At 37.9% G+C, this 14,875-nt stretch overlaps 1 protein-coding gene across 2 annotated transcripts in view; it reads left to right on the top strand.

Moving 5' to 3' along the window:
- The window catches only part of ZNF292 (zinc finger protein 292), a 94,899-nt gene that overhangs the window by 44,929 nt on the left and 35,095 nt on the right, over positions 1–14,875 (top strand). For both annotated transcript variants that reach the window (XM_043890546.1, XM_043890547.1), the window contains 3 exons: positions 6,031–6,185; positions 6,374–6,452; positions 8,742–8,877. In XM_043890546.1, the coding sequence (XP_043746481.1) occupies positions 6,031–6,185; positions 6,374–6,452; positions 8,742–8,877 (370 nt within the window). The remainder of the gene's footprint in view (positions 1–6,030; positions 6,186–6,373; positions 6,453–8,741; positions 8,878–14,875) is intronic.

The following is a 14,875-nucleotide window of genomic DNA, read 5'->3' as shown; positions in this document are numbered from 1 at the left end:
TTAAATTTGCTTACTAAACTTATAGTTTACTCATTAATGGAAGCAGTCCATGCCTTGTAGGAAGACTTACAGATTTCTTTTCCTATCTCTTCTATACTATCTCCTCCCATATGCCTCTCCAAATCAGTTCACGATGACTTTTATCTTTGTCCATTTCTGTATGTATATGTAAATATGAAAGCATCACACACAGACAAACAGACTTACTCATTCTTGAACACAAGATCATTGGAGGGACAACCAAAGTGTGAGGCTTAGGCCCTCCCCACTTTCTAATAGAACCCTGATTTTGCTCACACATTTTTATTTTAAAATAGGAAGGAACCTTGGAGAGTGCCGTTTGATTGGTTTAAAAGTCAACCATGGAGTCCTTTATACTCTGTGATTTTTTTTAACTTTTTATTTTGTGTTGGAGTGTAGCAGATTAACAATGTTGTGATAGTTTCAGGGGGACAGCAAAGGGACTCAGTCATACATATACATGTGTCCATTTTCTCTCAATGGCTGTGTGATTTTTGGCATAGGCATGTGATGAAATTCTAGTCATTGAGACTGGAGGAAAAATTTACTGACAGAATTGGGCTTTTGGTTTCTGGAAAAGGTTTCTTTGTTCCTTAAAAAGAGGCACATGAAGTGGTGGTCTCACCTGGTTTTTGCTGAGACCTCGGGATTGGGTGGGAGCAGGATGCAGAGTAACGGCAGAGATGGGTCCTTGGAGATATTGTTGAGCTGCTGAACTAACCAGTCCGGCAGCCTGTCCTTCCTCTTAATGTCTTACTATGTGGGAAACCTTTCTTACTGATTCTGCTGCTTTGAGTTGGGTCTCCTTACTTTCACCTGGAATATGACTGGCAAATTGGATAAACAGTCCATAACCTCATAAAGTTAGGAGGAATAATTGAAATAATAAAGTAATCTACAGATTTATGGTTCTGTGACATTGCCACAAACAGTATGTAGCGGACAGAATGTTTCATAGAGAGCGAGGCTACCTGGCTTTGCTAATTACTGAATTCAGTTAATATTCGAATTGTAGGTCACTCAACTTCATAAAACAAAATTAAGTGATCTTTAAGATCTGTTCTGATTCTGCATAAAGAATATGAGTGATTATTCTGAAATTCCTGCCTGAAATGAAAGGTTTTGTATAGATTAAGGCAGTAGATATATAAATAACTTTTTTAGTTGAAGAAAGCATAGTTTATTAGCCAGTCGTGTTGGGAATGCTTCCAGTTCCATGGTGGTCCTGCTAATTTTAGGGTCTTGAGAAACAGGGGAAGCTCTACTATCAATCTGTACACTAACCAGTTTGCATATCAACTCATAGCTTTGTAAAAATAGATATTTGTTTTTTAGCCCAGCTTTGAAACTTATTCCCTTGTAAGTCATCAGAACAAGCATGCCATTAGTTTTTTTTTCATACCATCTCATCATCTGCTGTGATCCTTTTCTTCTACCCTTTCCCCAATTATTAATACACTTAGTCCCAGATCATTAAGCAGCCACCTAAGAGCTCTGCTTTTCACCAGAATCTGCTTTCTCTCCCTCTTTCTTCATCTATAAATGAGGTGAAAGTATATAATTTTTAACGTGCTTTATGGTTCTAACATTCTGTGATTTGTCAGTTATTTTCCTCATCAATTCAGACCTTGTTATACCTAAAATAGCTCATCTTTGGTTATAACTGGACAGCAGAACTCAGTTATGTAAAGGAAAAAAGGTATATAAGTACCCTGTGCAGAGCCAGATCTATCAAGAAATGTAGAGCCTGGGCAAAATGTAGATATATATACCCACATGTAGATATATGTAGTTTTTTAAGGGTTTTTTTGGAAGGGGATTGATTGGGAGACAAGAAAAGGAAGAAACATAATTTCAAAACTTTTAGGAAGTCAGTACATTATTTTCTTTTCCAGGAGAAGTTAAAACTATTACAAGATTGATTTATTACTGCAAGAGAATTAATAGGGGAAACCTAAGTGTTTGATCAAACCCATATTAACATTTGGCAGGCATGAAATTCCCTAGACATCCAAACTTCTTTTTCCAGAAAAAGGAAAATAATATTTAATGATCTTCAGTAGAGAGACAGGTGCTAGGTGAAGTAAGAATTATATGGATCAGTTCAGTTCAGTCACTCAGTTGTGTCCGACTCTGCGACCCATGGACTGCAGCACTCCCGGCCTCCCTGTCCATCACCAACTCCTGGAGATTACTCAGACTCATGTCCATTGAGTCGGTGATGCCATCCAACCATCTTATCTTCCTGTCATCCCCTTCTCCTCCCGCCTTCAATCTTTCCCAGCATCAGGGTCTTTTCAAATGAGTTAGTTCTTCACATCAGGTGGCCAAAGTATTGGAGTTTTCAGCTTCGGTCTTCCAATGAATCAGTCCTTGCAGTGAATATTGAGGGTTGATTTCCTTTAGATGGACTGGTTGGATCTCCTTGCAGTCCAAGGGACTCCCAAGAGTCTTCTCCAACACCACAGTTCAAAAGCATCTATTCTTCTTTATAGTCCAACTCTCATATCCATACATGACTACTGGAAAAACCATAGCTTTGACTAGATGAACCTTTGTTCTCTGCTTTTTAATAGGCTGTCTAGGTTGGTCATAACTTTTCTTCCAAGGAGCAAGCATCTTTTAATTTCATGGCTGCAGTCACCATCTGCAGTGATTTTGGAGCCCCCAAAAATAAAGTCTGTCCCCATTGTTTCCCCATCTATGTGCCATGAAGTGATGGGACTAGATGCCATGATCTTAGTTTTCTGAATGTTGAGTTTTAAGCCAACTTTTTCACTCTCCTCTTTCACTTTCATCGAGAGGTTTTTTAGTTCTTCTTCACTTTCTGCTATAAGGGTGGTGTCATCTGCATATCTGAGGTTATTGATATTTCTCCCAGCAATCTTGATTCCAGCTTGTGCTTCTTCCAGCCCAGCATTTCTCATGATGTACTCTGCATATAAGTTAAATAAGCAGGGTGACAATATACAGCCTTGACGTACTCCTTTCCCAATTTGGAACCAGTCTGTTGTTCCATGTCCAGTTCTAACTGTTGCTTCCTGACCTGCATACAAGTTTCTCAAGAGGCAGGTCAGGTGGTCTGGTATTCCCATCTCTTGAAGAATTTTCCACAGAATCTATTTGTTTACTTCCACTGTATAATCATAAGGGATTTTATTTAGGTCATACCGGAGTGGTCTTAGTGGTTTTCCCTATTTTCTTCAATTTCAGTCTGAATTTTGCAATAAGGAGTTCATGATCTGAGCCACTGTCAACTCCCCGTCTTGTTTTTACTAACTGTAGAGAGCTTCTCCATCTTTGGCTGCAAAGAATGTAATCAATCTGATTTCAATATTGACCACCTGGTGATGTCCATGTGTAGAGTCCTCTCTTGTATTGTTGCAAGAGAGTGTTTGCTATGACCTGTGCGTACTCTTGGCAAAACTCCCAAGGCCAAATTTACCTGTTACTTCAGGTATCTCTTGCCTTCCTACTCTTGCATTTCAGGCCCCTGTAATAAAAAGGACATCTTTTTGGAGTGATAGTTCTAGAAGACTGTAGGTCTTCATAGAACTGTTCAACTTCAGCATTACTGGTCGGGGTATAAACTTGGATTACTGCGATACTGAATGTTTTGCCTTGGAAACAAACAGAGATCATTCTGTTGTTTTTGAGATTGCATCCAAGTACTGCATTTCAGACTCTTGTTGACTGTGATCACTACTCCATTTCTTCTAAGGAATTCTTGCCCACAGTTGTAGATATAATGGTCATCTGAGTTAAATTCTCCCATTCCAGTACATTTTAGTTCACCAGTTCCTAAGACGTCGATGCTCACTCTTGCCATCTCCTGTGTGACCACTTCCAGTTTGCCTTGATTCATGGAGCTGACATTCCCGGTTCCTGTGCATTGTTGCTCTTCAGAGCATCAGACTTTACTTCCATCACCAGTCACACCCACAGCTGGGTGTTGTTTTTGCTTTGGCTCTGTCTCTTCATTTTTTCTGGAGTTATTTCTCCACTGGTCTCCAGTAGCATATTGGGCACCTACTGACCTGGGGAGTTCATCTTTTCAGTGTCCTATCTTTTTGCCTTTTCATACTGTTCATGGTTGGTGTTACAGTTTCAAAAACCTTGAAGGTGTGAGTGGAGTCATCCTGCATCATATCATCATATCATAAAATAACCAAAGTGAAGTGTTAGACACTCAGTTGTGTCAGATTCTTTGTGACCCTGGAGACTGTAGCCTAGCAGGCTCCTCTGTCCATGGAATTTCCCAGGCAAGAATACTGGAGTGAGTAGCCATTCCCTTCTCCAGGGGATCTTCCTGACCCAGGGATCGAACCCGGGTTTCTTATGTCTCCTGCATAACCAAGGAAAACACTAAAACCAACCATGACAACATTTGCACATTTAACATTTTTTAGACACAGAACGTCATGCTAAGTTTTATTCCTAGAAATAGAGGGATAATCACAAGACAATTCCAGAATGCAGATTTTTCCATTCATTTGGTAGGTTTTGTTTTGATTTTTCCAAGTCCTATTGAGAGATTTGTACTGACAACTTTATGAACACGTGGCATTTTTTCCAGTACCACTTCTCAAACTCTCTGACGCCAAATAGGTGTCCTCCAATTCAGTTCAGTTAGTTCAGTTCAGTTAGGTCGTACTCCACAGGGAAAGGACTCAGTCCCACAGACTGCTCTTGTTTCACATGCCAGTTCCAAGTACTAGGCCTTCAAGTAATTTGTACTTCTGTCCAACTTGGAGAGGGTCTGGGTTTAGGAATATATGACTACTCAGAAAAATAAGTTGTTACTATGTTGCTCTTTAATTTACCAGTTTACCTTTTCTATTCCTCATTCTCTCTGATTGCTTACTACTTCTAGTAGTTACAGGGTTGTAGAGAGGACAAGGTAATAAGTGTTTTCTTTTGAGTGTTTGATAGTAAAATATAATTCTGTCCTTCCTACTTTCCTCCTTGCACGTTTTTAAAAAGCTTCCTCTGTATGCCAGAGGGTACAAGCAAGACCTCATGGAGTATTCCTTCAAGATGCCCTCTTTTCTAGGAAATAGCACCTAAATTTGCCATGTGTTGATGAGTCTTAAACCTTGAAGTGTGAGAAGGACTAATTGTGGTCGTCTTCTATATTATAAAAACATTTAATTAGAGTTCTACTTCATTTAGCATAATTGTAGAACCTTTTAGATAGTTTTTAGTAAGTAACGGTTTTAATAGCTGTAGAACAAGTGGGTGTCTAATTACTGCTGCCAGTTTCTTCCATTTCTTACTTCTGTAGGATAAGCAGCATTTTGTTTTTCCTTTTAATAATTTTGATGAGGTAAAATAGTTGAACTCGTTACTTCATTAAGGAATGAAGAGTGTTCTTTATTTTAAAAAATAAGCACTTTATTATAAAAATTTCTTGAACTTATAATCATTCTCAAAATCTTTAATAGTGATTTTATGTATGCCGAACATCTTTAGATTGATTTTTTTAATGATAAAACTTGTCATAAAGCAGTAATATGCAAATAATATTACTTTTTATAACTGAAAATACTTCATGTCTTTTCTGTCCATAATGTGATTCATTTATTGTTAGATTTTGAGTTTTATGTTCCTTGCATGAAAAATAGAAAACAAATATTTGAAATTCTTCACTGCATGCCTGCTCAAATATAACTTGCCCACACATCTTCTTTTTAAAATAACTTTTAAATCTCAGAACTTTGGGGGTGAAAGATGGCGTTTTGACTCAGAAAGATAGAAGAGAATGCTTGCACTATTTAAAACCAGACTTCATGAAATGATGCTATTTTTGGATGAATTAACTATTATTTTCTCCTACAAAGAGCTGCTGGATTGTGGCTCTATTACTTTTAATATTTTAATCTGTATAAACTGCTTTTTGTTTTTATAAAATAATTTTTCAAAATTTCCTAGGGAGGAAAGAAAAACAGTTGATTTGTCAATTTGTATTTTGATTTACATTGAATACTTTCTATTATTCCTTCCAAACAGACACTCCTTGAATATGCAGAGAAGTGGAAAACTTCAGAAGACCCTTTACCTTTATTGGAGGTATACACAGTGGCTATCCAAAGTTACGTGAAAGCCCGACCTTATCTTACCTCTGAATGTGAAAATGTAGCTTTGGTTCTGGAACGCTTGGCATTGTAAGTAAACTTTTGAGTAAATAAAAAACTTAGATTAAGCTTTTTGTTTTAACTCTGCATCTCAGGTCTTATGATAGTTTAATTTTAAAGAGTTATGGAGAGTCTACTGATAATATTAGAATTATTTTTCTTATTTTACTTTAAATTTTAATAATTATTTGTATCCTTACGACTTTTTGTTTTTTCAGAAGCTGTGTTGAACTTTTGCTGTGTCTGCCTGTTGAATTATCTGATAAGCAGTGGGAGCAATTTCAGACACTGGTGCAGGTGAGAATATTTACCTACTAGATTTAACATAGGTATATTTTATGGCGATTTTCTTTATTCTGAATAAATTATTTATAGTTAAAATGTAAAAGATTTAAGTGATGACAAACATTAATTGCTGTTCTTTTTAACAGTGATGACTTGCACCTAGTCAAGATGTTTATTAAATAAATATATACACTTAAGTAGATTGATTGAATATTGCACAGTTCTTCAAGATCAAATAATTAGAACTTTGCCACGGCAGTAAGAGAACACAAAAGAAAATGCCCTCATTTGTGTTTAGAAACAGTTTAAAAAAAAACAAACAAACAGTTTAATTGCTGAAAATTGTGGTGTGCTTTATAAGAATTTAACATACCTCATTTAATCCTTATGAAAACTTTGTGGGGGTAGGTTATATTTTTTCCCATTTTAAAGGTGAGGAAACTGAGGCTCAGTTCTACAGTATTTATTGGCCCATACTTTCACAGCTAATATCAGAGTAGTAATTTGAACCGAGATTCTTTATTCCATAGCCCAGGCTTTCTCCTGTATCTGAAAACACATGCTTTATCTCTTTTACTTAGTGCTGTGATTCTACTTATAAAAGTACTACATAGTTTAGCTCTTAGTTGTTTTGGAGTATTTCAAGAATATTAAATTTTGTTTAAGCACTAGATTGTGCTGGATATATTATAGCTTCAAGTAAATTTTGATTAATTGGTTAGTTTAAAAGAATGTTCCTGCCAGCTAATCTCAGAAAGTATAGTTGTCTCTCTATTCCTCTATCCAGAGTTCTTAAAATACCTTTTGGCCTTATGTTTTTGCATAGAAGAAATATTAAAAGTAGATTAGTCTCAGATTTTAGAAGCATGTGAAATAAACTATAGTTAGGCAGAAAAGTCAACTTTTCTATTTTAACATTAAACATTAAAATCTATTTTAATTGCAAATTAAATTTGCAAAATTCTTAAAGATAGGATTCATGTCTTTATACCATAGGATTTCACATAGTATTTTACACATAGTAGATACTTAATAACTGTTGAAAGTGTCTTGTCCTGTTTGTCACATTGCAACTAACTTTTTGATCATGCAGTTTCTACTTCAGCATAGCAATAACTTGTGTCTCAGGTTTTTTTTCCCTGCAAGTGGTTATTTTTAGGTAAAGGATTGTTTCAGAACTATTTTCATAGTTTGGTACTCACATACACTCTACCACAGAGTTAATTAAGTAGATAGTTTATATTGCAAATATAATACTGAATTCCTCATACTAATTTTGTTTGTCAGCATAAGGTAAACTTTGAAACTTTCCTTTTGAAATAGCACTACTTGATACTTTTTCATGTGTGTTAATGAGAAGGAAATAACTAAATCCCAGTATGGTAGCTCTCGGCATTTGCTCAAAAAAAAAAAAAAATCTTAAGGCCCTTGAACTTGTTTCAGTGAGATTTTTATGGTTTTGAGGAATAGATTTTTAATACAAACATAGCATGAGCTTTAAGAGTTTCCATGACACTTTGCTTTCATTTCAGAGCTTCTTCAGGCTTATTTTATACCGGCTTAACTACATTTATTTTATTTTGCCTGTGTTTTAACTAAACATTTCTCTACCGAACTAGAGGATAGGCCCCATAAACGCAGGGACTAGTTGCTCTCTTCCCTGGTACTTGGCCCACAGAAATTCTCAGTAAACAATTTCTGAATTGATTTAAAATTGTTGGTCTTTTGTGGCCTGAAAAATATGCCAGTTGCATGAACACTTGGAAACAAGTAAGCAAGGTTCAGTGTCAGCTTTAATAGGATATTGCTAAGACTATGCAGTCTTACAAATGTATGAAAAGTCATACATTTAGTTGTTTTCACAAGTCCCTTTTATTGAAATACGTGTATATAAGTTGTCATTTAGGCCTTGATGTAAATTTGTCATCTGTTAATGGTAGAAGTTTTTTGGAAAATTTTTTTACTAACAGAGGATATAAAATGTATAAGGTCTTTCATGCTATGGATATTCTGATAGCTTCCTCGAGAAATAACTTTACTGTTGATTTAGATCTTGGGGGAAAAATAATATGAACTTATTTCTAGAAATTTATTTTATTTATTTAAAATTTATAATTAGTATAATTCTTATTCTTGAAATTCATCTTTAAAAATCAGAAGAATGCAGCACTTTGTAATGTGACATGAAAATTTTAAGATTAAAGTCTTATTTTTCAAAAGTTTAGTATTATATTTAAAGGCTGATAAGCTTGGTTTTGAAAATCTGTTGTAATTCTTTGGATGTTTATTTAATATTTATAGGTAGCTCATGAAAAGCTGATGGAGAATGGCAGCTGTGAATTGCATTTTTTAGCTACTCTAGCTCAAGAGACTGGGGTGTGGAAAAACCCGGTACTGTGCACTATTCTTTCCCAGGAACCATTGGATAAGGATAAAGGTAAATTTTCTAGAGAGAAGAGAGAAAGAAAAAAGCATCATTAGACTAGAGGAAATAAGTACTTAAAATTGTTTTGATATAATCCCAGAATATTCCAAGAAGGACCGTTTTATTTAAATTTTATATGAGGTGCTTGAGGCCCTTCACCTTTTTTTTTAAATTGGGGGAAGATGTATTTATAGGGTTATGTAATCTTAGGGTAACAGAGAAACTCAGTTTTTTTCTCAACATTATTTTATCAGAGGAATTCCCTCTGTAACATCCTGACAGGTGGCAATCTAGCTTATATTTGATAACTTATTTGACAGATGGAGAAGCAAAAGTAGGGTAGTTAAATGATTTTTCTCAAAATAGATAAGATTAACGCTAGTAACTCTAAAGTCTTCTGCCTCTAAGATTAGTACTCTTTCTCAAACAGTTTTTTCTCAGACTTACTTTATCCTGCTTTGTTGTTGTTATTATATGAGCTTAGGCAATAAAGATCCCAGTTAAACTGAAACTGATAGGTGTCCTACTAGAAGTAGATGGCTAAATCACTAATACGTGTAACACTTAATGTTCAGAGTTCAAAAACTGTATGTGCTGTGAAGAAGAGCACATATTCTTACCTGTGATATTTTCTCCAGATTGTTTAGGAAAGTGCTCAGATTTCACCCTGTTTTCCCAAGGTATTTAACTAGAGAAATAAAAAAGTTTCTTCCATTGTTTATGGTCGCTTTCCTTGTTGGTTGATGGCAAAGCTTAGGCATTTTGCTCCGTGATAGCAGTTTCTGAGGCTCTGAGAAAGGAGTAAACTCACCGTCGTCAGCTCTTCTGGTACTTTGACATTTACCAAAAGACTTCTCAGCTCATCTCCAAACTCCTCACGGAGCTGACTCTTCCTGCCTGACTCCTCTCTCAACATTTCCACACCTTTCTGGATAGTTTTAGCAGTGTTGTCTGGTTCTTGGCATTCACTGAAAGTTCATTTGTGTTACTGCCCTTGGTGTGTTTCCACAGATTAGTTACATTATTCTTAGAGAAATAGATCCTCATTATTTAGAATAATAAGAACAACATTTAAAGGTTGAGAGTCTTAGGGGCTTTTTGCCTTTGGTGTATTATTTTTTTATCCCCAGTGTATTACCACTATGTTTTTATTTCTATAATTAAATTCTACTTTTTACTCTTCTCAGGTTTAGAAATAGTGGATATAATATATTAATAATGATACCAAATTACATTGTATAGTTATTGCTGTTTGTACTGTGCTTTTATATGCCTGGTTTCTTTTAATCTTCACAATGATCCTGTGGAAAAGTAGGATCTTTTTTTGTCCCTGTTTTACAGGTGGGAAAATACAGGCTCAGAAAGATGAGTTGTCTTTTCTGTATCACACTGCCAGTGATGTGAAGTGGAGCTGGGAATTGGAGGGCGGTCCCCAGCTCTGTCCTTTTTATACTATGCCGTGTTGCACCCAGCCTAATAAAATAAAATCACACCTCACTTAAATAAAGATTTAACTCCTTTTTTCTGTTGTCAGTTTCTGAAGAGCATCTTTGCCAAACTCACACATTATGCTAATACAGAAAAATAGAACCTTTACCTTTGCAGAGATTTAAAATTTACCTTAATGTGTGCTCAGTGTCCGTCCTTGTTGCAATGCGCCTGACATGGTTTCTGTAACAGATGTCTGCCCATCCCTGTGCTCCGTTACTTCATGATCCTCACCTGGCATAGCTACTGGAATCACTTGGGTCATAAAGCAGAAGGAGTTTCTACAGTAGCAGATAGACTGTAGGTGGCCAGATCTCAGTGTGACTTGTGACGTAACCAGAGGTGTCACGTGACTGAGAGACTGCAGCTGTAGTCTTCATTTGGCCCTGTTATTTAGACCTGCTTCTTTGGTGGCAGTTACTCTGTGGGTAATCACATAGACTCGAAGTGTGTGTTGACGTAGTTAAAATGTTACGCGTGTCCGCTGATTTATTTACATTTTCAGGTTGGGCAGTTGTACAGCCTGTGGGACTTGGGCTTTTTATAAGGTCTGTCCAGACCCTTGGTTTAACCGCTGCTGGCCTGTGAGGTTTGATGAGAGTAGAGCTCTGCCAGTAGTAGGTACACTGTAACAGGCTGTGTGTGTTAGTTTGTTTATAGCAAAGCGTCGGAAGTTTTGATGTAATATTTGAACAATGGATAATCAACTTAATTCTGATTTATAACTAATTTTTATTGACTAATTTTAGAACTGCTAAAGCCAGGTGGCTCAGTGGTAAAGAATCTACCTGCAGTGCAGGAGATCTGGGTTTGATCTCTGGTTCAGGAAGATCCCCTAGAGAAGGGAACGGCAACCCACTCCAGTATTCTTGCCTGGAGAATCCCCATGGACAGAGCAGCCTGGCAGTCTGTAGTTCATGGGGTCCCAAAGCGTTGGTCGTGATGGCACACATGCAAAGGCCAGCTGAACCAAGAAATGTTCTTTGATTTAGGGATTGAGGGTGTATGGGACTCAATTAAAAATGTTGGTTTCACTTTAAGGTTGTAGTACCCTAGAATAACGTAACTCTAATAATTAAACCAGTGTAATTCAAGTAGATGGCCTTTGACTATTACAGGAACTTCAGGCTTACATGTTACAGCGCCTTTCATCTCAGAATTGGAAAGGCACTGAATGATCACTTATCTTTTACTCAGTTTTAACTCCCTTCTAAAACATCACTCACTGGTAAATGAATGGGCCTTTGCTTGAACACTTATAGAGAATGGTAACTATGTAATTCACTCCGTTAATAGCTGCTCTTATATTAGATAATCTTTATTGTGTAAATTGTGAAGATCTATGTACTTAGAGTTGCTCTCTTTTGGATCTAGTGCTACCCCTAAAGCCATGCATACCTAACAAAGTACAGATCCCTCTAAAGGGACTAAAAGCTGTCCCGGTGTGGCATGACTCTTAAGTATACAGTCCTGATTTCTGACTTCGGTGCATCTTGTTTGTCGTTCATGTGTAATTCTCAAAACTTAACGTGAACCCCAAGTACGACCTGGCCGGCTCTGAAGTCACGGGCACTCCATCCTCTTCATCTTAGTGTGACTTATGATGACATTACCTTTTTGGGGTGGCCTTATCATTCTCGAAACTCAGTGAGGTTACTAAAATCACAAAAAATTTCTAAAAAAATACATAGTACTCAAATTATTTGCATTTTTATACATAGTATTTTGGCATACAAAGTATTCCTTTTTTTCTTTTTTTCTTAAATTTCAAAGTGTTAAATGCATTCTGCTTCTGCAGCTTGTCCATATTATGTTAAATCTTGGTTTTGTTAATTCCAGGGTTTTGTCTTTCCAAGTTTAAGAAGATGATATTAGCATACACCGTGTTGGCATCCAGGTTCTTGATAATGACCATCAAGAAGGTGATACCCAAAAACCTAGCCCCTGGAATACTTGGAGAAATTGTCTTGTTTGCTTTCAGTCTTTCGGCCAGTGCCCTTTGATGATGGTTGTTTCACCACATAGGCCTGTTTCCTTGTGTCTGGTCCATGGCCTTCCTTTTTATCTCTAAGGATGCTGTGATGAAAGACCGCAAGAGCTATTTGGCTAGAATTATGTTAAGTAAGGTTGTTTACTATTGAGGTTAGTCTGACATTAATGTTTTTTAAAATATTTTTGTTTATTTATCTGACAGCGTCTGGTCTTAGTTGCAGTGCACAGAATCTTCATTTCATCGTGCGAGACTTTGAGTGCTGCTCACGGGCTCTAGGGTGGCTCAGGGGCTCAGGGCGTGTGGCTCAGTAGCTGAGGCTCAAGGCCTCAGTTGCTCCATGGCGTGTGGCTCAGTAGCTGAGGCTCAGGGCCTAGTTGCTCCAGGCGTTTGGGATCTTACTTCCCAAAAGAAGTTTGAGCCCATGTCCTCTGCATTTCAAGGTGGATTCTCACACACTGGGCTACCAGGGAAGTCCCTGACCTAATCATATTTTAAATGAACTATTTTAGAATAGTTTTCCAAATACTCCACACCAGTTTTCCCAACTATGATTGTTGTACATTAGTATGATCTATTTGTCACAATTAATAAAGCAATATCAGAATTAACTAAAGTCTGTACCTTATTCAGATTTCCCTGGTTTTTACCTAATATCCTTCTTCTGTTCTAGGATCCCATCCAGGATATCACATTACATTTAGTCATCATGTGTCATTAGGTTCCTCTTGGCTGTGACATTATTTTCAGACTTTCCTTGTTTTTGGTGATCTTGTCAGTTTTGAAGAGTGTTGTAGAATCTCCCTCAGTTGGGATCTGTCTGATGTTGCTCGCAGGATTAGTACTTGGCTTATGGGTTGGGGAGGAAGATCACTGAGGTCCAGTGCCATTGTCATCACACCAAAGGTACCTATAATCAACATGACTTCTTCACTGTTGGTGTTGGCCTTGGTCAGCTGGCTGAGGCAGGCAGTCAGTAGGTTTCCTCACTGTTGGTGTTGGCCTTGGTCAGCTGGCTGAGGTAGTCAGTAGGTTTCCTCACTGTTGGTGTTAGCCTTGGTCAGCTGGCTGAGGTAGTAGGTAGGTTTCCTCACTGTTGGTGTTGACGCTGGTCAGCTGGCTGAGGCAGTCGGTAGGTTTCCTCACTGTTGGTGTTGGCCTTGGTCAGCTGGCTGAGGCAGTCAGTAGGTTTCCTCACTGTTGGTGTTGGCCTTGGTCAGCTGGCTGAGGCAGTAGGTAGGTTTCCTCACTGTTGGTGTTGAGGTTGGTCAGCTGGCTGAGGCCGTGTGCCTTTTGGGCTTTTCTCTGTGGAATTATTCTCTCCACCTTTCCATGTTGTGCTCTTCGGGAGGAAGTCACCACATGCAGAGGCCACGCTTAGGAGCTGGAGAGTTAAGCTCCACCCCTTTGAGGAGGCAGTATCTACACAGATTATTTGGAGTTCTCCACAGGCAATTTGTCTTTTTTAAAGATGACATATATTTTTTGGCTGTGGTGGGTCTTCATCGCAGCATCGGGCTCTCTGTTAGTTACGGTGGGTCTTCATCACTGCATCGGGCTCTCTCTTAGTTACCGTGACTCTTCATCGCTGCATCGGGCTCTCTGTTAGTTACGGTGGATCTTCATCGCTGCATCGGGCTCTCTCTTAGTTACGGTGGGTCTTCATTGCTGCATCGGGCTGTCTCTTCGTTACAGTGAGCGGAGGCTGCTCTTGGTTGTGGTGTGTGGGCTCTCATTTCTGTGGCTTCTCTTGTTGTAGACCACTGGCTCTAGACTTGCCGGCTTCCGTAGTTGCAGTGCCTGGGCTCCCCAGTTGCGGCTCGTGGGTTCTAGAGTACTGGTTCAGTAGTTGTGGCACCTGGACTTAATTGTGGGATCTTCCCAGCCCAGGGATCGAACTGGAATTGCTTGCATTGCCAGGCGGATTCTTAACCACTGTATTACCAAGAAAGCTCGAGATTTGTCTTTTCTTCCTTATCTGTTTAATTAGTATAGACTCACTGATATTTACTTTATGCTTTGGTGATAATCCAACACTATTTCGTTGATCAAATTGTTCAGCTTTAACCACTGGGAACTCTTCAAGTTAACTTCTCTGTCCCTTTGACATATCCCCATGGTTGTGGGTTACGTTTTTGAGTACTTCCTTGTTTTCTGTTTCTACAAGATGCTTCAGGTTTATTCTGCATAATTCTTGCTCCAGTCCTAGAATCAGCTATTTCTCCAAGGAACCTTAGTTCAGCAGAACAGAGTAAACTCTGTTTACTCTGAGCAGACAGAGTAAAAAAATGTATGTAGGTATAATTAATCTGTGTGTGTACACGTATTTATAAATGTGTATGTGGCCAGTTGTATCTGTATTAAACTATATGTGAGAGTTATACAGATGTCTCCAGCTCTAATCTATTGCACCTGGATCATTCTGACCTTCTCTTCTTGATTATCTATAACCTCTCATTTCAGAAGAATATCATATACTTGGAATCTTACAGTATGTAGCGTTTTCAGACTTGCTTTTTTTACTACAGACCC

The sequence above is a fragment of the Cervus elaphus genome, chromosome 28, assembly GCF_910594005.1.
Source record: "Cervus elaphus chromosome 28, mCerEla1.1, whole genome shotgun sequence".
NCBI lineage: Eukaryota > Metazoa > Chordata > Mammalia > Artiodactyla > Cervidae > Cervus > Cervus elaphus.
Note: the sequence above shows the minus strand (reverse complement) of the source record. Positions and strands in the feature narration are given on the sequence as shown.